A 24,761-nucleotide genomic window follows, 5' to 3' on the forward strand; every position below is an offset into this window, starting at 1 on the left:
AGCGGGGCCTGGACCGGGTCGAGCCCCCCCCCCCCCGGTCCCCGTTACCGGCGTCATCGGCTGGGGGGCGGGCACCCCCCCGGAGCTCGGGCCCCCGCGGGAGGTTCCCCCTCTCCAGCGCTGTTTTAAGGCCCACGGGGCGGCGCCGGGGGAGCCTGGGCGGGCCGCGGCCTTGTCCCGGGTTGCCCGTCCCCTTCCCGGGCCCTTGGCTTCCCAGCGGCGCTTGGTGGTTACACGTTAGCGTAGTTGGTGAATGCAGGCGAGGTGAGCTGGGTCCCCTCTCCCCTTTTACCGGCCACAGCCGGTGGTTGGCACCAGAGCCGGGGGTTAAACCCGTTCCCGGGCCCCTCGAGGAGAGCCCCTGCCCGTGGCGGGGCTGTAATTCTCATTCAGCTGCTGCTGCCCTGCCCCAGACGTGGGAGGGGAAGCCAAATCCCCGCTGCAGGTCCCCAGCGAGGGACAGTGTGGCAGCAGAGGGGCTGTGGGTCCCCCCCAGAGCCCCACGGTCCCCGCCCCGGGTGCCTTCCCCTGTTCTGCCTCGGCTTCCCTGGCCTGCAGCCAGGTCAAGACACCGGAGCTGTGCAGGACGCTTCTGTGTGTCTATCCCTCCTGCAGACAACCTGTGTGCTGAGCGACCGAACCAGTTCTGCAGCTGCCCTCGGGTAGTTTGATATGGGTCACGGTTGTTTTCTTGGTTCTCAGAGCCATAAGAAACCATGTCAGAGGCCTTTTGGGAAACAACTGCTGCTTCTACCCCTGCCCCTCAGATCTACCAATGCCATTCCCCCCAGGCACTGCTAAAACCGGGCACTATGTTGCCTCTTTCTAGGTCTCTGGCAGCTCCTCCATCTTCTGTGAATCCTTGGGGATGCTTTTGCCAGTCGAGCCCCCTCTCCTCACCCTGGCCGGACCCCCGAGCCCCCCCGGTCCCCTCCAGCAGCCCCAGGAAGCAGGAGTGCATGGTACCGGTCGCACACGCCCGTGTCTTTGCCCTCCTGCCTGGTGAGTCTTCAAGTGTTGCGTGTTCAGCTGTTACTTATCAGAAAAAGGCACCAGGGGCCCTTTTGCAGAAAAAAGAAGGGAAAAAAAAAAAAACCCAACAAACCCAGGGTTATCACTTGGCCTCGGCGGGTTTTGGACCAGCGGGGATCGCTGATAATACATTGTATTGATCCAAGCCGGGAAAGGATCGCGTCTTATCAGAGCTGCACGTACCGGCGGCTGGCAAATGCCCCATAAGTGCCAGTTTGGGCTCTAATCTGTGAAATAGCTCCGGTGGAGCAGAGTCCAGGCCGGCTCATGTGCTAATTACCAGAGTACGTCTGATGCTCGACCAAGCGGCCTTTTAATTGAGCCTTCTAGGTTGATAGTGTGCCCCAGACAGCACGTAACCCACCTTTCCCCCTGAGCCCGATGCTGCCGCTCGCCATGGGGACGAGGTTCCACATCAAAGTGTTCGGCTGTCCTATTAAGCCCCTTTAACTCAGCGTTTTTTATAGTTATTTAAGAGACGATAAGGTTGAAGCAGATGCGGTCATTTTCAGGAGACTTTGAATTGTCTCCTGAGCTCCCCTCAGAGAACTCTGCACCACCAGATCAGTGTAGGTGCTGCGGGCGGAGGAGAGAGGGAGGGGAGCCAGCGGAGAAGGGTGGGGACACCTTATATAGAGAGAGGAACGTTGACGGGGCTGTCTGCTCCCAGAAACCGCCGAGAGAGAGAGAGAAGTGGGAACGCCATGCCCAAGAAATACACCCTCAAGCAGAGCTCCCCCAGCTGCGAACTGGGTGAGTACCACAAACACCAATCCTGGCGAGCTCGCCATCCCTGTGGGGTGGTCTTGCTGATGGGAGGCATCACCCTCATCCCAAAATACCCTGGCATTTGGGCAATAATGTAAATTTTCCAGCTTCAGGCCAAAAGCTGTTGGCAAACCACCTCCTGCGAGTTTTCTCGCACCTGTAGGTGCTTTTGGCGAGGCCAGGCAGCATGCCGGCAGGGTGCGGGTGCTGTGCTCACGTTCCCATGCAGGAACGGTGTTGTGGTTTGGTTTTAATTTCCCTCTCCAATGCCCACGCTGTCAGGTCAGAGGTAAGGTCAAATCCACAATGGCAGAGTCTCCCACCTCTCAGATTTCTCCTCTGATTTTTCCAGGATTCGGTTGTTTCAGCAACGTGCCATGATGCTTTTTGGTGTTTAAACAATAAGGAACCCGGGTTGCAAAACCTCCGCGTTTGGGGAAAGCAAGGAGCTGCTTTCCCCGCTGCCAGCAGCTGTGCTCGGCAAAGGGCTCTGATTTTTAATGAGTGGCTTCTCCCATGCAGGTCGGGGTGTCCTGCTCCGTTAGCCTGGATCCCTGCGCGCTCTCCTGTCTGTTCACAGTCAGGCCATAGTTCCAAAGGAGCGCGCTTGCTGATCTACCAAGAAATTAAAAGGTCAGGATGGTGGAGATAAGAACACAGAGTGCTCGTGTGCCGCTGGCAGCGATGCCATGCTGCTCCTGCCGTGCGCTGCTTCCCGGGCTGGCAGGTTTCTGGTGTGTCTCACCAATTAAATCTGTTGTTTTCGTTCTGAGAAGGGGTTGCTTAAAAAAAAATTATCCCAACTTTTCAAGGGACTGTGCAGAGTAGAGGAATTCTGTGAAAGAGCAGCATTTCTCTCTGGAAAAAAAGGCAAAAAACCAAACAAAAGACAAATCAAGACTCTTCTCCCCCCAAATACAGAGTATTCTTTGTGAGATACAGCTGCATTCGGAAATAATGAACACGTGACTAAGTCTGCGGCCGTTTGCCAGCAGCCAAAAATCTAGAAATTTGGGGCTTTGGCATGAAAAGCGCTGCTGAGGTCAGCGAGGTCCAGGCGGAGCTTGCTGGCTCCTTGACGAATCCGCGTTTTTGGGGTGGAATAAGCTGCTGTTGGAAAAAAACTCGGAGCAGGTGCAGGGCCCGGCCTGTGCGGGGGTCCAGGAGGGGAATGCTGCAGTCGGTCTGTGTCCCCCCCACACCAGGGCCTGTACCGGGGCTCGGTCCCCCCCGCACTGTCCCCGGTCGCTCCGATCCACGTCACAGGGCGGGCTAAGCTAAGCCAGGAGAAGCCAAGCTGAGCCGAGCCGAGCGGGGCCGAGCTGGCGGTGGGGCCGTGGCCGTGGCATGAGGCAATGGCAGCAGGAGCGGCTGGGGGTGGCTGAGGCGGTGAGTGATGGGGGCTGGCGGGGAGGGGTTACCCTGGGGACCGGGGAATGGTGGGGAGATCCTGCCTGGGTGTGCTGGCAGCAGGGGGAGAGCCTTCTCTCAGGAGATCCCTGGGGGGTCCCTTGTATGTGCTTGGGGGTGGGGGGTGGAAATTCTCCCTCAGGTGATCACTGGGGGACCCCCTGGGTGTGCTGGGGGGGGTCCTCCCCCTTGAGTGATCTCTAACAGATCCCAGGGTATGCTGGGTGGGATCCCCCCTCGGTTGATCTCTTGGGGGTCCCTTGCATGTGCTGGAGGGGGGGATCCTCCCTCGGGTGATCCCCGGAGGATCCCCTGGGTGTGCTGCAGTATCCGCGGGTCAGTTTTACAAGGGGGTGCCATGGACCCGCTGGCCCCCAGCACCCCAGGCACTGCCCCCCCCCCACCGCTGAGGCTCAGGGACCCCCGTGAGCCCAGGCTCCCCAGGTGCTTGGTGACCTTGGGGTGTCCCCTGGCCCCGGGGGTCTCTCTGAGGACAGATGCTGCTCACCCTGCCGAAACCGCTGATTGCTGGCGTGCACTGGCAGCTTGGCCGGCCCGGGTTTGGATCCCCCCGAGCCTCATCCTCTGCTTTCCTCCCCGCGGGCTGGGTCTGACGTTAATCTCCGGCGCAGTGCCTTCCCTTTGGGATTTGGGATGAAACCGTACCGGGTCGGCTCAGGTTTGTCCCTCATGCGTCCAAGGGCTCGACATTGTTTATATATGAACTTCGTTGTGGGGCTTGGGGGTGCAACGAGAGAACGGCTTTTAAAGCCTTGGCTCGCTCGGCAGCCACCCCATGGAGCTCTGCCTGCCTGGGCTGAGTGATCCAGGACATGTATTTTGCGTCCTGTTTTTGCTGCAGAGCCACAGTCGAGCATCCCCGGGGTCCAAACTCCGACACCTGCCTCGGGTTATTGCGGTGGGGAAGACAAGGGCAGCCGGTGATGATGGCTCCCGGTGCGGTTCTGCTGGCTGTCTGATTCTGGGCCGAGCTCGGCGAAGGTCAGTGTGTCCCTGGCAGGGCTTTGCATACCCGGTTTCAGCCTCACCCTCCGGAGGTGCAGTCCCTGACCAAAGTCCTCGCATGACTGCAAGCCGGAGGTTTCCTCGGAGAAGGGATATGATCTCTCCTGCAGTGAGCACAGCTCATTACACGGGCAGGGGGAACTGTCAAACAAGCTCTTGAGCACAGGAGTTTGTTGGGAGAGCGGGATGCTGTGATCAGCGATGAGGTAACAGCTCTGTGTTCCATGTGGGACAAGGCTTGGAGCATCTGGGGCGATATGACGACCCCCAGCCCCACCACCCCACCCTGTGCAGTGTTCCCACAGCTCAGCCACACTGCTCATCTCTTTTTTCCCACTTTTTACAGCACTTCTTAACCAAAATTTCCACCATCTCGGGTGCTGCCTTATGTTTTTTGAGGGCATTTTTAATCCCCAAGCCTCATGGCTGCTGCTAGAATAGAGCTTTTCAATCAGTTTGATTTATTACCTATTGTGAAAATACTTGAAGTCTCAGGTGCATGTCAACCCCCACCCCTTTCCACAATTGGGAAAAGCAGATGAGAATGATGGGGAGGAGCTGCAGGGGCTGTCTCCTAAATCCAGGAGCCTTTGGATTGAGCAGGCTGGGAAGGAGAGCTGCTCCTCGCTTCCAGGTTGTTGTTTCCCAGGTGTTGTTCTCCTTCCATAGAAACAAATACATCGTGCTATGTCTTTCTAGGAGAGTACACTTGGGTGAGCAGGGCAGGCTTATCCCACCATGCCTTGACTCGGTGTCCTTCTGCATCCAGGCCATCTCCTAGCTAAAGTGTGTGGTATGGGGTGAACAATTAGCAGGGAATGAGCTTGTCTGACACGTTTAAGAGTCAGCCAGGTAACCTGCCTCGGCACAGCTGAGCAGGGACCTCAGCGGTGGGAGCGAAGCCAATGTCACAGCCTGCTTTTATCATCTCTGGTCATCGGCAAGAGAACGAGGAGGAATCCTGTGGGGACAAACCCATGGCGCTGCTGGCCTGGGGTGACTCTCCTCCAGGTCCATGCAGAGGAAAAGGTTTTCCAGGGCCGGGACCCAGCAGTGCCAGTGCCGGCAGAGCGGCATGGGCATCTGGAAAGCAGGCAAGGGGGTGTGTGGGCAAGGAGTTACCCCTGTTGGGACTGCAAGTGGTTAACCAGGTTGTCTGCTCCGGTTTTGGGAGGTGTGTTGTGCTCAGGGCTGCCCCTGTGCGACTTGTATAACATGAGATGGAAGGAATGGGGTCAGGTTTTTGGTGTGACCGTATAAAGGGCTGCCCAGTGTGGCCAGCCCATGGAGGTGCCTGTGTGTGAACAACATGCTGCACTAACGAAACGTCAGTCCCAAAACCACTTTAAAAGAGTTAACGATCACAGCGTGCCTCACCAGAACCAGCCAAGTTCAAAGCCCGACATCAGATGCAGAAATCTCAATCACAGGAACTGCTCCCAGCGTGAGACAAGAGAGCGCTCCTTGTTTTACAAACCCCCATGTCTCCATGTTGAGGATGAGCAGGCAGCCGCTGGCTCTTTGGCTTTCCCCTTGTCAGCATTGCTGCCTTTCTGGCTGTGAAGAAGAAAAGACCCGTTGGACCAAGGCTTGTTGTTTCATCAGTGAAAAGGGAGGGTGTGTGTGGAAGAATGATCTGTTGTTTGCTCCACGGGTATTGAAGGTCTAGACAGCAGCACTACTGTCTTTTCTTTTTTGATTAGAGCAACCTCATGATATTCTGCTCTTGGTTTTTTGCCTTATTCCAAGGAATATTCCTCCTGGGAAGGCAGCTGCCTTGCCTGAGTGTGAATATGGTGTATAAAGTCAAACCCAGCAATGGTTACAGTGAATGTTTTACCTCCAGGAGGCAGAACGTGGCCTGGTGAGCCCACGCCTGGTGTTGAGGAATTGCTTGAAGATTTTCACAGAGGTTATGGGTAGAAGGAGCAATAACTCCCAACCATTTTTATCCTGCAATTTCTTTATCCTCTAATTTCATCCACTTTGAGAGCAGTGGCAGGGTGTCACTAGAGCTGTTCTTTTAGAAAAGCACCCAGGCATGGAGACAGAGCAGGCAAAAAACATCCCTCGGATGCATTTTCGCCATCTTTATCTTGACAGCTCTCTGGTTCCCGGCTAGGCTGGAAGTCTGCAAAATACTCACAAGTGGCTATAGCCAGTGGCTCCTTTTATTGGAGCTCTGGGGGAGAAGGATCTGCAGGCAGCACTTCCAACCCAGCACGTGTGGGAAAGTGTTCCCTGCGTCGGGTCGTGAATGAGCCTGTCACGAGCTTGGCAGCTGCCGGCAGAGATAGGGGAACCAATTTTGCTCCCGCCCAACCTGGGATGTGTTTTGCAAGGAGATATTTAGGTCAGTCTCCCACTGTAACGAATGTTTGCCATGTGATCTTCTTCCTCTTTGCCTTTATTAATGAAGTGAGTGTTTCGTGGGACTTGCTGCCGCCACGGTAAGCGCTGTTCCTCCTGAAGGAATTAGATTTTGGGGAAAAGATGGCTTATTGCTAAACTTGAGCGCTTTTTTAATGAAAGCCCTTAGGCTTAGTGCTTTAAAAAGGAGCCTGTAAAGAAAGAAAATTGTGTGTGTGACAGATAAAAGCTTTGCTTCAGCCTTGAGGTTGTTCCCATCCAAGTGGGAGCTGGTGGAAGGAGAAGTCTCAGGCAGAGGCACCGTCGCTGTAGGGGCTGGAGAGGCGGCACTTGTCCTCTCCGCGAGTCAAGGAGGCAGAAGGTATTTACTCACCGTTTCTCCCCACAGCTGGTAGCGATTTGGTGGCAGTTAAGACCTGGAAGGGGCAGGGGCTGTCCGGGACCCTGATGTGTTTAAGACCGCGGTGTCACAGCTCTCGGTGGTGGCATCTGGCATCCCGCTTCCTTCCAAGTCGTGCTCAAGGAGCCACGACAGGGCAGTCCCGCATCCTCACCAGCCCTCCCGTCCCCGGGTGAGCGCCTCTTGGACCAGAGCCACTTTCTGTTGATGAGGCTGGAAAAGCCACTCACTTAAGCACTGGGTTACTGTGCTGCTGGAGAGGCAGAGCTGGCTGGTGTGCAGCCATGGGAGAGCAGCAAAAAAAGTGGGATGAGAAATCTTACGGTTTAGTGAAACCTCAGTGCCTTGCTCTGCACCAGCACAGATGAATTCTCCTATGTGCTCGTCCAGAGCAAACACTCAAGATTATTTGCAAAGTAGTGGAATAAGCAAACTCCTTCCCCCAGGCACTGCGCCTTGGCAGGTCTGTTGGCGGGCATGAGTGGCAAGTTATGCAGAGTTCAGAGCTCCTGGAGCATGCTTTATTCATCCAGTTGCCCTAGACTCAGCACTTTAAAATCTTAAGTACATTCAGTTAGATAAATAACAATTGTAGCCCTGCCTACAAGAAACGCTATTGCCCCTATGTGATGTAACCTTCTCTGGATTATTTTCACATGCCTGACCTGGTTACAAACCACCTTTGGAGCTGGTTATGGAACTGGGAAATTAATATTTGAAAACCTAAAATTGGTTCAAATCACTTAAAATGAACTCCTGGCTAATGTTTTCCTTTTATGTCTTCACTGAACCAATATTGCCTTGTTATAAGGAAACCTCCCGTTAATATACAACGGGCTTTGATGGAGATTAAGTGCTTTACATACCAAACGTACATACTGTTGGTACTTTGACTTGTCCTTGAGGGGTTTGGTGGGGTTGACGTTTTAAAGCCTGGAGGACACAAGCTTCATCCAAAGTCCTGTACCAGATCCTGGTTCCTTTTTGTGTGGGTTAGGTTTAAAAATACACCATGATGAAAGAGTTACATTGTGCCCTTAAAAGAAACTTCAGATGCCCTGTAAAGGGTGCGGCATAGATGTAATAGTTGTGCCTGGAAGGGGAGGGATGGTATGTAATTTCTACACATAAAGGAAATTCCACTCTTGTTTCCTTAGCTGGAGTTTCACAACAGGCACTGTCCTAAGCCTGACAGCTTGCAAATACTTCTGTCGCATTGGTTTGCCTGGTCGGTCCACTCACCCTTTCTTCATGTTGTTGCAACAGGAGTTTCCAAGGAGGTCCCAGGCAAAACACTCCCCTCCTGGCCCTGCGAGGTTCTTCAAAGCTAGAAGAGGGCTGGGGAAGTAAATCTGTCCCTGCCAGGAGCTGTTGGATCAGTTGGCTCTCTTGTAGGTTTTTATTCTCCTTCTTGACAGGTTTTTTTCCCCCTCTCCTATGCAGCCAACGTGGCCAATCTAAACCACTGGAAGGATTCCACCATGGGGAACTCTGACACAGACAGGAAAGCATCCTACGGTAAGGCTCGCCTTGTGGCACAGCAGATTTGCTCTCATGCATCCACCTTCCATTTAATTAATTCCTTTGTTCTGCAAAAACCACCCCAAGGATTTGGTGTGCCCCTTTACCATGTACTGCCCGGTACGCTTGATTATCATAGTGGACACAAACCATCAGGCTTTTGAGACGAGCCCAGCGGGAGATTTACAGTTCCCAGGGCTCATTCAGCCTTGCTTAACGAGATGAACAAGCCTGTCCTGTGCAGACCCATCTCTCTCCTGCACGCACGCTCACAGGTAGCTCTAAATCCATTATGTAAACCGGTCTGCTGGCAGAGCAGGCAGCCCTGCGAGGTATTTGGGAGGCAGGGAAAAAGGAGGAGCAATCAACTTCAGTTTACTCTGATGATGCAATAGGAAACTTGGTAGAAGAGCTGGGCTTGTTTTCAGTCCTCCTCTTACGAAGGCTGGGTGCTCGGGACACATGCTGCTCTTCAGCTCTTAGAGCAAAATGCCACGTAGGGAGAGCAAGAGTGAGTATTGGCTCGATTCGGGAGAAGGGACTTTTTGCTGAAGGTGGGCAGGGGAGGAATCGGGTGGTATTACAAGTCTTTAACACATTATCTGTGGGAATGTGCTTTTTCGTTGCTGGAGTAACCCTGCACATCTTCCTCACAAGTTAAATTTAGAAAAAATTAATCAGGGCTGGCTCTCCCGCCTGCTTCTCATGCTTTAGGAGAAGGAAAAATTGTCAGGCAGCCTCCTGACTGTCACTTGCTTCCAAACAAGTGCTGCATTGTGTGTTCCCTGGATAGGAACAGGATTCCGCAGGACAGCAGGGTCCTTCCAGGACTAAACTCCTCACAGACGGTCTGTTCAGCCATGAGAGTTTGGGGAAATGCTCTCTGTAATGGTACAAAAATAGCCACAGTTTTCTTTTGGATCTGGCTTGTTCACTCCCAGTTAATCATTATAGTAATACTGTGGGGCTGCCATTACATCACACAGTGCCCCGTGACGGCTTTTTTTAAATTAATCTGAATAAATAAACTGCCAGCTAGCCAGTCTTCTCTCACCATGTGGGAGACGGAGAGTTTGAGCAGTGTGGTCTCCTAGAGTGGGTTTACAGCAGTATATGTTATTTTCATTTATTTCTTAATAACCTAATTAGCATTAACTGTGAGGGCGGAGATGCTCATTTTGCTCTGCCTGTGGGTCCTGCCAGACTCCTGCCCAGTTTTTCTGTGTTTCCAGGGACCCTCACTCACTCTTCCTTCCTTTTCTGCTTCTCTTTCACCCCTGCAGAGGATGCCTCTGGGGAGCACGGGGAGGTCATCAGCACGATTTCCAGCAGCAGGAACCCGCTGCAGCCGCCGGACACCTCCTCGGAGGAGCCTTTTACCACCTACTTTGACAACAAGATCCCGATTCCCGAAGATGAAACGGTGAGTGCAGCTGGGTGCTCCTCCACTCGCTGACAGGAAAATCCAATTGGAAAAATTTGCAAGTGCTTGGTACCTGAGTGAGTCGCTCCCCCGGGTGCTGGTTCCCCTTCTTGCCTAGACTGGGAAGGGTAGCCAGGCTGCGGGATGGAGATCTGGGAGAGAAGAGGGTACAGAATCTCCTGTGCTTGCTGGGGAGTTATTGATTCATCACTCAGGATTTGTCTGCTGCAAAGCTTGGAGCAGCAAGACCTGCTAAAGAGCAGAGCAATGTCTTGTTTGTAGTCCCAGGGGAGGGGAACTCAGTTCTTTGTTCCCTTATCAAGGAAAGGCAGCAAGAATGCTTCGCCTTTGTAACAGTATTGTCCCCTTTGCTGAGGGGTATAGGTGCCCTCTTTGCATTTGATTAAGCAATGAGGCAGCATTTTCCACTGCAGACACAGGAGGATTCATCTCCCACCCAAGAGTGTGTCCTTGGCTGTCCCAGAGTCTGGTCCTAAACTCTTTAGATGAGGACCAGAGATTGCTGGAGAGTTTAGGATGGGATTGAAGAATGGGCTCAACTTACCAGCGCTGCTTTCTGTTGTGGCAGCAAGGAAATGAAAATCAAACCCTGGCTGTCTCTTACCATTTTTTATGCCTGATAGCTGGGATGGTTTGTGGGGACGACGCATCTCCTGTGTTAGGAGAGGGCTCCACTGCAGGGCTGACTTCTGATATCTCGATCCTCTCTCCTCTTAACAGCACTCGTGCTTCAGTTTCCGCAAGCTCTGGGCTTTCACGGGGCCAGGCTTTCTGATGAGCATTGCCTACCTGGATCCGGGCAACATCGAGTCGGATTTACAGTCTGGGGCTGTCGCAGGATTTAAGGTCAGTGCAGAAACCTACAGATTAAGCGCTGTAAGTTGTGCAACCGGTGTACCCATCCGCATTTGAGGGCAGGAGTACTGATAATGCTGTTGTTGCTGCTGAGCTGAAAACACCCCAGAGAAGGGGAGAGTGGGGCTCTCATACACCCTCTTCGGCAGTGACTCCTGGCTTTATATGCATTTGGATCCTTCCCGTGCCAGCTCCAGGCACATAGAAAGGCCTCCAAATGCCATTAATAATGTGTGTTTTCAAAGGCCTGTGTTTCCTAAAGGTGCATGTGGGGCACAGCCGTCATAGGGGACCCAGGACCGTGTTTGCGGCCGTCCTTTCTGGCTGTCCCAGCGCACCCACTCCTGCCTTCGTGTCTCCCTCAGCTGCTCTGGGTCCTGATGCTGGCAACAATCATCGGATTGCTCCTGCAGCGGCTGGCCGCGAGGCTGGGGGTGGTGACGGGGCTGCACCTCGCCGAAGTGTGCAACCGGCAGTACCAGAAGGTGGGTGACCTCCTGGTCCTCGGTGGTACGGAGAAGCTCTTCGGATAGTCCTGTGGGCCTGGGTCAGTGTGTTCCTCTCAGCTGGGGCCAGCAGGTCTCACGGGACTCGTGAAGTGTCACTGCTACCCGTTAAGTGCCAAATCCTCCTCAGGAGAAAGCGTTCCGGTTGCCAAAATATATTTTCATCATTGTGTCTTGCTTTACTGTCCAAGAAGCTGGGGGATTAAGTTGATTTGTTCTGGTTTGGCTCACAGTTGGAAGAAAGGCAGATTTAGAGGAAGATTTTAATTGTAGCCCTAGTGGAGCATGAACAAAGGGCTCGCTGAGAACCCGGGCTGTTAAGAGAGCAGATGAGGGATGCTTCAGGTCCCGTCGGTGTCCTCCTCATCTTGGGAAAAGGAAAGCACAAGGAGGGAGGTGGGGTGAATGTCCTGGCATTTGCCAGTGAATTGCAGACAGAGTCAGGAATAAAATCCAGGATTTCAGCTTTTCTCTTTGGACTGCTTCCTCACAAAGCTGAAATACTTGCCACTTAAGCTCAAGGAATCATGAGGAGAGAAATGGCCCTTCAGAGCAAGACCATTCCATGGCTGTTACATTTCCCTGCTTGAGAAATCATCATGGCTTGTGTAAGAAGGGGCTCTGCATCTCATTCAGCTGAAGATGAGTGAGGCTGTCCTTCGGGAAAGGGCTGTGGGGAATTCGGTGATGTCCCCAACTCTGTGCAGTCTGATGTTTCTCATACGACACCTGAGACTTTGTCATTGGTCTGACCATGTGAAATATCTTCTGATGCTCATTTCCAGCACCTCCGTAGGCAGAAACATCCAGTTTCACTCTTGCAATGAGCAAAATGTATTGAGGCGAGTAATTTAGATTATGTAAGTTACCCGGGAACCTCCTCCAGGGATTGCCACAGGTAACCTGGATTTCTGCTCTGGACCAGCCATAGAGCGGCAACATGTTTTCCACACCATGGCCAGGGAAAGGAGACTGTCCCTGAATGCGTGATTACCACAACCCCGTGCTCATCTAGGAAATTCAAGGGAGAAGACATTTTCCCTCTTTTTAATGGCGTTGGGTATTTCTTTACCTCTAGGTGCCTCGGATTATCCTGTGGCTGATGGTTGAACTTGCTATCATTGGATCCGATATGCAAGAAGTCATTGGCTCAGCGATTGCTATTAACCTCCTGTCTGTGGGGAAGTAAGTTGGGTTTGTCATCAGAAGGCAGCAGGAAATGAGTGCTTCCCTCTAGGATTAGGAAAGTGACACTGTGTGTGCCAAAAAAGACAAACTTATTTCCTATAAATATTCCAAAATAAGTTCTTTGTAGAGGGTGATTCATCTGAGCTAGCTGAGCTAGCTCTCTTGGATGACTCAGCCTTTGGTGCCCGTTTCTTTTTTTCGGCTATAAGGAGAACTGCAGGTTCTGGCTTTTATTTTAGCTATAACTGAAACGCACCAAAATTGGGCTGCAGCTTTCCTGGCAGATTTTATATTCCTAATAAAGCACTGCCAGAAAGATGTCCTCTTCAGCCAGGAAGGTTGGAAGTGCAAATGTAACAGGAAGCCACAATTTTTGTACCAAGTAGCTATTAAAAGTCTCGCTCACTCCTGTCATTCTTAGTGTGGACATGGGATTTGCTCTTGAGATTCAGGGAGAGAGCTCTTATCTGAGCTATTTGTGCAGAAAACAAACCTACGGTCCCTTGCCCCGTGCAGCCAAATGTCTTGTCAGACTGCAAACAAACCCTTGGACAATGTGGTTCCATCCCCAAACAAGTGCCCTAAACAAAAAGAGATTTTGGACTCTGAAGTATTGTTGTGGCTGGCAGACAAGGTCAAAGTGTTTTGTAAGCTGATGTCTGCTCGTGCCCATCTCTCACAGGATCCCGCTGTGGGGTGGCGTGCTCATCACCATTGCCGACACGTTCGTGTTTCTCTTCCTGGACAAATACGGTAATTTTTCCTCCTGAATTCTAGAAACTAAAACTGAGATTCAGCTTTTCTCAATTTGCTGATGGTCCTTTCTCTTCTCACAGGCTTGCGAAAACTAGAAGCATTCTTTGGGTTTCTGATTACCATCATGGCTCTAACTTTTGGATATGAGGTATATTCACCATCTCTCTCTGCGTTTCCATCGACGCTGTTTGGTGACACGTTCCCTCTCCCCCCACCACTGCTCCTGTGCCCAAACAGCACCAAAACACAGGGGCAGACACTTAAAATTAAGGACATTTGAAGTTGGCTCTGTTTTCGATGTGACCGTCATCTGGCTCATACCCTGGCATGCAGAGCAGGCTGTATTGAACGCTGCCTCTCCGATGTGGAGACTGGCACATGCTGTTCAGCGCAGCATCCGCAGTTTTAAACAGCAGATGTTTGCCACGTTGTGGTTTTGGTTTTTTACCAAAGCAGCCACATTTTTGCTTTCGAGTATCTTCAAGTGGGCAGCCTAGGCAGCTGTGCAACACGTGTCACGCTACAAATACCCCTATTTCTTTTGTCTCTGTGCCCAGTATATCACAGTAAAGCCCAGCCAGGAGAAGCTGCTAAAGGGGCTGTTTATCCCGTACTGCCAGAACTGCGGCACGACCCAGCTAGAGCAAGCCGTGGGAATTGTGGGTGCTGTTATCATGCCGCACAACATGTATTTGCACTCTGCCTTGGTCAAGGTAAGTGGCTGTGCTGATTAATGTAGAAAGCACATACGGGGATGGCACGTTGGGAGGCCTGAAACACTTGAGGAGTCACAGCCTCAGGGAGTCTGCTTTAAGCATTTACTTTGGTGGGGACACAGCAAATGCCCTGAAGGAGGCTGGTTGGGCTCCTGGAACAGGGAAAGCTGCAAGAGCTTTGGCACACGTGTCCTTTACATGTGGATGTGGGACCAGAAGTCTGCATCTTGTGGCTAGCACTGCCACGCTGGCAAAACCAGCCATTGCTTGTTCTGCAAATGTTGGGGTTTGCTTTTTCTTCCCTCCGGCATGTTCTCTTCACAGCCAGTGACCCATGTCTCACTGTCTAATACGGTATAATTACAGATACAAGTAATATAATAGTGAATTCCTGTTTCTCAAGCCTGCTGTTGTCACCATCCCCTTTTCAGTCCCGGCAAGTGAACCGTGCAAACAAGAGGGAAGTACAAGAAGCTAATAAGTATTTCTTCATCGAGTCCTGCATCGCTCTCTTTGTCTCCTTCATCATTAACATTTTTGTTGTGACCGTCTTCGCTGAGGCTTTCTTTGAAAAGACAAATGCAGATGTGGTGAGTCGGGGCTGGGACTTGGCTCCTCGCGGACTGGCTGACACCAAACCGTGGGGCTGTTGGAGCAGTAACGGGGACCGTGTGGGCAGAGGGGCAGCTCCGAGCCTTATCAGTGCTTATCGAGCAGAGCCCATATATTCTGTGCATAAAGGGAGGGGGGGAAGAACAGGGGTGCTGATTATTTCCGTTTAAACCTGCATGAAGAGGCACCCAGCAGCTTGGGACCTCCAGCACCCACTGCTCCCCACATGCAGCCTTTTCCTCTCATCCTCGCTTCTCTCTCGCTGAGTGAACCCAACCTTCTGCCCCTTTCTGTCGTTGCAGAACGGCGTCTGCATGAACGCCAGCAGCCCACACTCCTCGCTCTTCCCAAACAACAACGAGACACTGGAAGTGGATATCTACAAAGGGGTGAGTGACCCACAGGGTGGGATGGCCTCATCTCCAGCAGCCTAGTGTCCTTGTCTGGTAGTGGCTGCTTCTTTTGGGTAAACAGGGAGTGTTGAAGGCCGGGACCTGTAAAAGAATCGCCAAAACAGAGCTGGAGGAGACCCCTGGGGATCCTTGAGCCCAGCCCTTTGGCCAAGCAAAATTATCTATCCCTTTGCTAATTGTGCTGCACCTAACCTGACCCCAGAAACTCCTCGGCTATCTGTTCCCCTCTTTTATTAGCTTGGCCATGACAAAGTTTTTCCTTGCATCCATCCTGAATCTGCTTTGTTAAAACTGCAGTGCAGCCTGTGAGGTATTGCCTTGTCCACTGCTGACGTGGGGAACGCTTTTCCTGCTTCTACAAATGGATTATTCCTTCTCTTTCAACTCCACGGCCGTGATTAATCTGGTCACAAGGGAATTCGTCTGCTCTTTCTTGTTCCCACTCTCAGATGTGAGACTGAACTGACGTGAGGCTGCAAATCTCTGTTCCAGGGTGTCGTTCTGGGCTGTTACTTTGGCCCTGCTGCTCTCTATATCTGGGCAATCGGGATCCTCGCTGCCGGCCAGAGCTCAACAATGACAGGGACGTACTCTGGGCAGTTCGTCATGGAGGTAATTAGCCTTCATCCCCATTCTCTCTACTCCCGAGCCTTTAAAGCTCATATTGATGATTCCCCTTCCTCGGACACACAGCTCTTGTTGGAAGCTCCGTAAAAACTCCCTGATGTGCCTTTCAACCAAATCAGCTTTTAATCCTGCCCTGAGCCCCCCTCTTCCTGCTGCACTTGAAGTCTCCTTACTGTTTTCACCCAGCAGCTGCTCTGTTTTTTTCTGCAGGGCTTCCTGAACCTGCGGTGGTCCCGTTTTGCCCGGGTGCTGCTGACCCGCTCTATCGCCATCACCCCCACCCTCTTCGTCGCCATCTTTCAGGACGTCGAACACCTGACTGGCATGAACGACTTCTTAAATGTTCTTATGAGCCTCCAGGTGAGCAGCAGTGCCTGGTTTGGGGGGTCAGGTCTCGGAGAAAAACATGTAGCACTAAATATTTCAGCTTCTGGTGCCTAAGGGTTTGCAGGAGCTGCTGAGCAGAGCAAGTTACTGTCAGGAGATGTCGATCTGCTGTGGGGAGGTGGAGAGGATCAGCCAGGGTCTGAAATTACTTCCTTCTTCCAGCCAGGGGAAGTCCCTTTGACTCACTTTACAATAGCTTTGGGGAAATGCTGTCAGCTATGAGCAAGGCTTGGATGTTTGTCCATGCTGAGATAATCAGAACAACTTCCACTCTTTATTCTTCTGTATTTTCTTGCTTATTCCAGCTTCCGTTTGCTTTGATCCCCATCCTGACATTCACCAGCCTGCCCAGTGTCATGAACGATTTTGCCAATGGACTGTAAGTATGAAAGGAATTGCCTCCAAGCAGGAGGTGGCGTGTTGCTCACCTCAGGCACACATTTTGTGTCTCTCCTCACCTCGTGGCCTAGAGCATCTCCTCCAAACGCAAGAGCGGCCCCTCCGCCTCACCCCGTTTTGCTCTGATTTTGCTTGCAGGTTCTGGAAGATCGCTGGTGGCATTCTGATCCTCCTGATCTGCAGCATTAACATGTACTTTGTGGTGGCCTACGTCATGTCCCTGAACCACGTGGCTTTGTACATCGGGGCTGCGATTCTCAGCGTGATCTACCTGTCCTTTGTGATGTATTTGGTAAGTCTGGTTCAAGCTGAGACTCCCTGTAGGAAGGATAAGCCGATAGATTTATTTTCTCACCATTATATTAATATCATCACATTTTACAGGCATTAAAGTGGGCCACAGGGTCAGAACAGATGGGGAAGTTGAGGCTTTTGTGGCCAGATTTGCTTGGGAATCTATTCTGTGCTGCGCCTACTAACCCACATGGCCTTTACCCTGGTTTTTCAACCATCTCTTTAGCAATTCATCTGTTTGCAGTTCCCAAAAAGGCCTCGATTTAATGTCACAGCAGGTGAAAGGTTGGCAGAGACTTTGGAATAACGCACAGTTCCTCTGTACGTGTCTGTATATTGCCAGAGGTGTAAAATCATAGAATGATCAGAGAATCCTAGAATGGTTTGGGTTGGAAGGGACTTTAAAGATCATCTAGTTCCAACCCCCCTGCCATGGGCAGGGACACCTTCCACTAGACCAGGTTGCTCCAAGCCCCATCCAACCTGGCCTTGAATGCTTCCAGGGATGGGGCAGCCACAACCTCTTTGGGCGACCCGTTCCAGTGCCTCACCACCCTCATCATAAAACATTTCTTCCTTATAGCTAATCTAAATCTACCCTCTTTCAGTTTAAAGCCATTACCCCTTGTCCTGTCGCTACATGCCCTTGTAAAAAGTCCCTCTCCAGCTTCCCTGTAGGCACCCATTAGGTACTGGGGGGCTGCTATAAGGTCTCCCTGGAGCCTTCTCTTCTTCAGGCTGGACAACCCCAACTTTCTCAGCCTGTCCTCACAGGAGAGGTGTTCCAGCCCTCTGGTCATCTTTGTGGCCCTCCTCTGGACCCGCTCCAACAGCTCCATGTCCTTCTTATGTTGGGAGCCCCAGGGCTGAACTCAGTACTCCAATCTTACCAGAGCGGAGCAGAGGGGCAGAATCCTCTCCCTTGACCTGCTGGCCACGCTGCTGGTGATGCAGCCCAGGAGACGGCTGGCTTTCTGGGATGCCAGTGCACGTTGCCAGGCCATATTCAGTTTTTCATGCCCCCAGGTCCTTCTCCACAGGGCTGCTCTCAATCCCACTCATCCCCCAGCCTGTGTCTGTGTTTGGGGTTGCCCCAACCTGGCTGCAGGACCTTGCACTTGGCCTTGTTGAACTTCATGAGGTTCACGTGAGATCCCCGCTCCAGCCCATCACAGTCCCTCTGGGTAGTTCCCTTCCCTCTAGAGTATCAACCCCCACCTCAGCTCAGTGTCGTCCGCAAACTTGCTGAGGGTGCACTCGATCCCAGTGTCTGTGTCCCCAGCAAAGCTGTTCAATAATACTGGTCCCAGTACAGAGCCCACTCGTCACCGGTCCCCACCCAGACATCAAGCCATTGACCACAACTCTGAGTGCCACCATCCGGCCAGTTCCTTATCCACCAAGTGGTCCAATCCATCAGTGGTGCCCGTCAGCGCTTCTTTACTTCCAACCCACCCCTGCATTACTTCAAATGATGATTTATTTACTGTCGAGCACACGATAATGCTTAAACGAGCAGAGCCCGCAGCCTCTGTAACATTCCACAGTGTTTCTGATCACCGGCACCTTCTTTAATTGCAGGGGTGGCTGTGTCTGATCGCTCTGGGAGTCTCCTTCCTGGCCTGCGGGAAAACGGTAAGCGTCACCAGGACACTGCTCACGGAAGAGTCACCTTCTCACTCCACTAAGTAGACACAGTGTCTGTACACAGCAAGTAGCCATCAGAGCCAGTGCGTTTCTATGGTTTACTGTGTGAACATATACAAACGTATGTGCAGTTTGCACAGGGAATATGCGTGTAAAAACAAACAAAAAAACCAATCAGATGTACATATTGGGAAATGTGTTGCTGCTGAAATACTCAAAAGTTGGATGTTTTCTTTGCTGAGCACCTCTAATCATGCTTGTAAGAAGGAGTGTTATGTCGGTTGTGCAATACAAGGAGCTGCCTGTTTTCCTGACACTAACACATTTTGTAGCGCAGGGGGAAGCACGCCGTGCTGCAGGCTGACTTCTCTTCCCGGCTAACCTTTGCCTCCGGCCTCTTTATATTTTTGGCATTAAAACTGGCAGAATCCCTTGTCCCTTAGCATTTTAATCCATGTAGCAGAAACACTGAAGCTCCAGGTAATTACTGCTTCTGCACTGAATGGGAGAATCTAGAAAAATAAGCTAGGAAATTCAAAATGCACGTTTTGGGTGATGTTTGAAGGATTGTCCTGCTGCTGACACTAGGCGACACAGTGACACTACGTCCAGAGTCTACCTCTGCGGTCAGATTGCAGCTGCCATTCACAATCTGACTGGATTTGTTTTTCACTTGAAAATCCGTCTAATTCAGAGTGGGGCTGAACGCGATGCACAGCTTCCCCGAGGGCGGAGTGACATAAAGGACAAGAAACCTCAGCATTACTATTGGTTTGGTTTTTTTTAACTTGCCTGGCATGTGATTTTGGTGGTCAGCAAAGGAAACGAGCTGTAATGTTTATGGTTATTTATGGGTTTGTGAGTTTATTCCCTATGTATGTGATTAATGGAAACACTCTTTGTAGTTCTCAAAAATCCTTGTTTTATGGCTCAAAATGTCACATTGCAGAGGACGCCAGTAGCCTTCCCCAGGGGGGTCATCACTGTAACACAACTTCAGGTTTTTATTTGCCCATCCTGCTTGGCCCTGTGTTAAATTCACTACAAAACCTTTCTTGTTGCCCTTCTCGTTAGCATTGAATGAGTTTCAGTTACCTTCTCAGGAGACGCCTTCACCTGTAAGGCAGACCTAAATCCGATGTAGCAAATTATGATAAAGAGAACGGTACATTTTGCTTCTGCGGTTAGGAAAGGCAGTCTGTCGTTTCTCCCCAATTAATTTTGAGGTTGCATCCCGTGTGGCAGGGTGGTTTTAGACATCTTGGTCATGAAAATCGGGTGTCAGGAGCTGTAAACCAGAGGTTTATTTAGCGAGGTTTCTCTTCCCTGACCATGTGGAGGCTGTGGCTGGCTGGCACGGGCAAGGCAAAGCTCCACAAAGGGCTTTTAGCTGAAATGCTACTGAAATGCTTTTGTGGATCTCAAAAGACCGAGTGCGGGTGGTTTGGTGTGTCGCAAACAACCTCTGCTCATAGATACCTCCACTGACTCGAAGCCGAGCCCTGGCCGATGCAGCGCCTGCAGCGAGGGCTCAGCACCGGGCTCTGCTGGTGCCGGCTTGGGTTCTGCCGGGCTCTGCTCCTGCTGCTGCTGGCACTTGCCAGCCTTCCCCCACCGGAGCAGCAAACGCCTTTTGCCCTGCCCATGCAGTGGTTTCTTTTTGTAGAGTTTGGTCAGGACTGCCCCGCGCGGGGTGGTTAGCGATTTGGGCTCCAGCCCTCATCATTAAGGAGGCTTTCTCAGGATATTCATTGCCTTCCTTGGCGTTTCTCGTGTGCCCTCTAGTCCCAAGCAGGGAATTGCTTTCTGAAATAAAAGCCCTGCGGCATTCAAAGTCTCAGAGAGAGACGATCTGCAGGCGGCGTGGTTTGGGGCTTGGTTTGGTTTTAACTTTTCTTGTATGAACAAACCCCAGGCGTGCCGTGCCGTTTGCTTGCCTGGAGCTCTTCTGACGGCGAGCAGGAGGTGAACGGCACGGTCAGGGGCAGCACACTCACCTTTTGAGCTCTCAGTAGTGTTTTAGCTGTCGCCGCCTGAGCTTTTGGGGAATTTCATGATGCCAGTGACAAGTTTCTTAGACGCAGGTGACAAAACTCAAAGCATGGCATGAAAACTCCATTTTAATTACGGGCAGGATCGTTTACATTATTCCTACCCTTTACCAAGCCAGCTGAACTTTGCTTGCTGTCCCCCTTGAACTGAGCAAGCATTAAAACACAACATATTTCTAATTTTCAAATTATTAGTTCAAAAATTCCAGCAACAGAAAGCTAGCATGTGCGTTGTAAGTGGGAATTGGTGGGGGTTGTTGGACTGGAGGCGTGTTTGTGGCCAGCCGTCCTCAGCCAACGGGCTCTGTAATCCCACTGTATCCATCTCTCTGATTTTCCTGTATTTGGGATTTTTGATTTGTAAGGTGTCAGTGGAGATTCTCCTGGCTGCTCTGCTAAAATAATAACTTTAACACGGTAGCTCTGCACCGGAGCCACCGGATCGAGTTCTCATTTTCAGCTTCTGCTCCTCATGAAACTAATTTGGGTTTTGTTTTTTTTCCCCCCGTATCTGCCTTTGAAGCAGTTTGTACAAACTACCTTTTCGATTAAAAGACAGATACTTTTTCAACTTGGCTTCTTGGGTCTTTTTTGGGGGGGGCTTTGCTCTGAATCGCTAGCGATACCTGGCTATAAAGGAGAACCCCAACGGCTCCGATGCCCGCAGACCACGCTGGCAGCACGAGCTCCCGGTGGGGTGTGTGGTGCCGTGCCGGCACGTTCCCCATCCCAGCGGGATCCAGACCCACCAGCCTCTCTTGTATTTGCTCCTGGCTTCCCTGTGAGCACGCAGCAGGTCCGCTGTGACCGTGGCCTCCACCAAGAGAGTGAAGGATCAGGATCAGGTTGCCATGAGCTGTGCGGTTCTTTCCCTGCTGGGATTTCCTTGGTGGGATCCAGGACACAGCGCATGCATCCTGCCCTGCTCTTACTGTATCGGCTTTTCTGCCCCCGGCGGTGCACTCCTCCTGTCTGCTCCTTGGCCAAACTATCAGCTGCGCTGAAAAAAAAAAATCTTACTGGTTTTTATACTCGCCAGAGCCTTTCCTTTAGCTGCAGCTAAGCCCGAGTGTAGGTACAGACCTGTTTATTTAAAACAGAGATAAGCTAGCCTAACCCGGGGGGTTCGTAACACGGGAGGTCAGAGGGATGAGCCAATTGTCTCTTGTGATCTAAAAATCTGCCGGGAAGGTGCTGGTAGTGGCAGAAGTTGCCGCCTCGCTGCATCCCCCCCTCCCGCCTCCATCACTGGCTCCTGATCCGGAGGCTGGAAATCGGTGTTGTCCCGAGAGCTGCGCTCTTCCCTTCCCACCCCGGCGAGCTTCCCGCTCCCCTGGGAAGGAGCCGGGTGCTGCAAGTGCCTTGTGTCTCTCTCTTGGGGTATTTTATTCTTATTTTACGAATTTGTAAGCCTGCCGGGATGCTCGGGGAGAAGGAAAGTCCTTTGGGTTTTGTTTCTATCCGGTAAGGAACGCTCGTGGTAAGTCTCGCTCTGTTAAACCCTTGCACCCGCTGCCTTGATTTACAGCGGCCAAGGGAAGTTCTCTGGTCACATTCGCCTCTGGGAGGAGGCAGACAACCACCCCGCAACATGTTCTTTTCATTAACCAATGTGGGGAATCAGCTAATGCTACTTAAGGCTCATCTGCACCCATAATTTAATTCAAATTGAGAAGGGAATTAATTTAAACTAACGGAGGGGATGCTCTGCAGAAGAGAACAGCTCTTCTAGAGCATCACCGTGGGTAGATCCCTTACAGTGGATCAATTTACCAATAAAGAGAAGTAATATTTGCGCCATGTCATGTTCTGTCTGCTTAATAACCCCTAATTAACGAAGGCATGGCACAAGCCGATGCTGTAAGCGAGTCAGCACGGCGTGGCAGCAAAACGGCCTCCTCGGCTTCGTCCGAGCGCGGCGGCACCTTCCCTTCGCAATCAGCTGCAGGCGGCCTCGGTGATGCCCATGATGCTCCTGCAGATTAATTAAGCGCCTGCAATTAACAAGCACTGTTAACCCCCTCAGCAAATTTCAGAAGAGCCCAAATACTGTTTTATTTTACTGTCACGTGCAAAAGTTGCTTTGACGCTGCTTTGGCTGGACAACCTGCGGCTAGAAGCCAGGAAACCCCAAAGCTTTGGATTCTGCGGGTGGAAAAGTGCCGGTGAGCAAGCCGGGGTCGGGGAGCTCAACCCAGGCTTTGTTAAACCCTGCTCAACCCAGGCTTTGGTAAACCCTGCCCAGCTGGGGCTTCGTTAAACCCTGCTCAACTCGAGCTTTTTCCAGCTCTAACTCTTGTCCTTCACCTCTTCCAGCGCCACTTGGGATTCGCCGCTCGCCCTGAACTCTTCCTCCTCAACAACGTCGATGCGGACACACTTGTCACCAGATGATTCCAGCTGCCGCGGTCAAAAGGATAGAACCGGTTTTAACGGAAACCCTTCTTGTGCCGCAGAAAAGTCTCCTCCGTCACTCGAGTTTAGCACAGAACCAGGCACACGGTTGGGGGTTGTGAGCAGAGCCCAGAATTTCTTCTGGGGAGGACAACGGGATCGGACCATCCCGTCAGCGGCGAGAAGAACGGCAGAGCTGGCGCCTCACATTGGCCACGGGGGGAGATCCCAGCTCTGAACCACAACGTTGCCGATCTTGGGGGCTTTTAGGTACCTCAACAGTTATTCCCCCCTTTTTTTTCCCCCCCAAATAGCTGATCTGGGAAAGGATTCATTGACATCTTCCTGATTTTGAGTCAAATTTCTCCTGTCTGGTTGGTAGATCTGGTGTGACGCTAATCCTTTTTTTTTTTTTTCTTAATTTGGGAAAAGTCCAGGCTTGGAAAACCAAGCAGGGGCAGCATTTCATTACAAGTGTTTTTATCGAGGGGCTGCGCTCAGATTAGGGGGAACGAGAGAAACCACGGTGAGATGCCACCGAGAAACCTGGGTTTCGTGACCACCGGGGCAATCCCCCCATCCCTCTCCGCATCCGCCAGGGAATTACAGACGGTTTTGCCAGAAAACCTGGCTGTATCCAACCTCCTCCATGTGAAGATCTCCCGCTCCGAGACAGCGGCTGCTTCTCCTTCCCACCGGCGTTTTTCCCAGCCCGGAGCCGGTTCCTCCCTCTGCGCAGGCAGCAGCAAAGCTGCTATTATCAGAATTTCAATTAAAAAGCCGAATTTGCTGGCCAGGCTCCATCCCGCACCAGCCTTTTGCCCGGTAAAAGCCAGAAAGAGTTTGCACATGCAGGACGGAGCTGTTTTCCTGGCATTTCAAGAAGTTTCTGGTGCTGCCAGAGCCCAAAACGGATCCTCAAGCTGAGTTTAAGGTCAGCAGGCTCCACCAGCAACGCGCTTCTTATCTCTCCCCCACTCCTCCTCATCCTCCTCCTCTCCTTCTTATTTTGGTTGATTTGTTTTGAGCCCCAGATGGAGGGTGGGTTTAGATGTCGTATCTTGCCTTTCCTTTAATTAAATCTTCTGGTTTAATTAAACCTTTTCCCAATTAAGCCTTTTTGTTTCTATGTACTTGGCACCGACTACACTGCAGCTCGTGAAGAATGCGACAGAGGGGCCAGACTTTTCCGGGAAAAGATTCGATTTAACCTTTTCTGTTCAGCTTTCAGCCCGTTTTAGAAATAAACTGATGTTCCCGCTCCCTTTTCCTGGAGGAATTCATTATTTTCCCAATTTTTCTGTGCTCAAATTGCACTGTTGGCACTGTTGGTAGCATGGCTGCTGTGTTTAAGGTAAGTAAATACCCGATAGACGCTGCGGGTAAGTGCTAAATACCCCGCGGATGCTCGGAGATGCCGGGATCTGGTCCCGGATTTCGGGGAAATTCCATCCACGGGATTTGTTTTTGGTGGCTGCTTTGGGGGAATTCGCTTTGAGATGAAAGGAAAACTTTAATTCCGTTAGCGTCCTTTAACGAGGGTGCCCCGGCTGGAGACTAAGCGGGGCTTAACTAAGCCAGGGCTTGATTCACATCGTGACCGACCGCTGCCCTACTTCCAGGGCGCCACCGTTTTGGGGGGGTCGGGGTGCCCATCCCCTCCTCCCCCAGGAGGGACCCCCTGGGGACGTCCCTCTGTCCGTGCCGGGTGGGGTGGGGGGGTGCTGGGGGTCCCAGCTCGCCCCTATTCCCACCCTTCTCCCCTCGGGCCGGGGGTGGGGGGATGTGGGGCTCGGCCCCAGCCCCCCCCCACTGCTCCCCAGGTGAGAGCGAGGGGCGAGGGGGGGGTCTGGGGCACGGAGTGGGGCTGGGGGGGGGATTTTGGTGTGGAAGCCCCCTGGGGAGAGGCCCGCAGCCCCCTCCTGCCCCACATCGCTGCCCCCCC

General features: G+C 51.9%; 1 protein-coding gene across 4 annotated transcripts; it reads left to right on the forward strand.

Annotated features, from left to right (window-relative positions):
• Positions 1–7: 7 nt before the first annotated feature.
• Positions 8–24,083, forward strand: SLC11A2 (solute carrier family 11 member 2). 4 transcript variants are annotated; one of them, XM_069806091.1, is made up of 18 exons: positions 8–264; positions 830–1,002; positions 8,450–8,524; positions 9,811–9,950; positions 10,692–10,817; positions 11,192–11,311; positions 12,411–12,517; positions 13,203–13,273; positions 13,357–13,424; positions 13,834–13,989; positions 14,424–14,582; positions 14,907–14,993; positions 15,510–15,629; positions 15,855–16,004; positions 16,337–16,410; positions 16,569–16,722; positions 18,306–18,359; positions 22,739–24,083. In XM_069806091.1, the coding sequence occupies exons 1-18, from the start codon at positions 254–256 to the stop codon at positions 22,814–22,816; spliced, it is 1,923 nt and encodes a 640-aa protein (XP_069662192.1). In that variant the 5' UTR covers positions 8–253; the 3' UTR covers positions 22,817–24,083. The 4 variants fall into 4 exon arrangements, with proteins under 4 accessions (XP_069662192.1, XP_069662193.1, XP_069662194.1 ...); XM_069806092.1 differs by lacking the exon at positions 8–264 and adding an exon at positions 1,703–1,785 and having other exon boundaries at positions 867–1,002; XM_069806093.1 differs by lacking the exons at positions 8–264; positions 830–1,002 and adding an exon at positions 2,907–3,189.
• The last annotated feature ends 678 nt before the right edge of the window (positions 24,084–24,761 follow it).

This window comes from Haliaeetus albicilla, chromosome 18, assembly GCF_947461875.1.
Source record: "Haliaeetus albicilla chromosome 18, bHalAlb1.1, whole genome shotgun sequence".
NCBI lineage: Eukaryota > Metazoa > Chordata > Aves > Accipitriformes > Accipitridae > Haliaeetus > Haliaeetus albicilla.

Excerpts from the sequence above, each read along its gene's own strand:
- SLC11A2 (XM_069806091.1), top strand. Across the intron at positions 1,003-8,449 it reads TGTCTTTGCCCTCCTGCCTG|CCAACGTGGCCAATCTAAAC; the intron begins GTGAGTCTTCAA and ends TCTCCTATGCAG. Across the intron at positions 15,630-15,854 it reads CTGGGCAGTTCGTCATGGAG|GGCTTCCTGAACCTGCGGTG; the intron begins GTAATTAGCCTT and ends TTTTTTCTGCAG.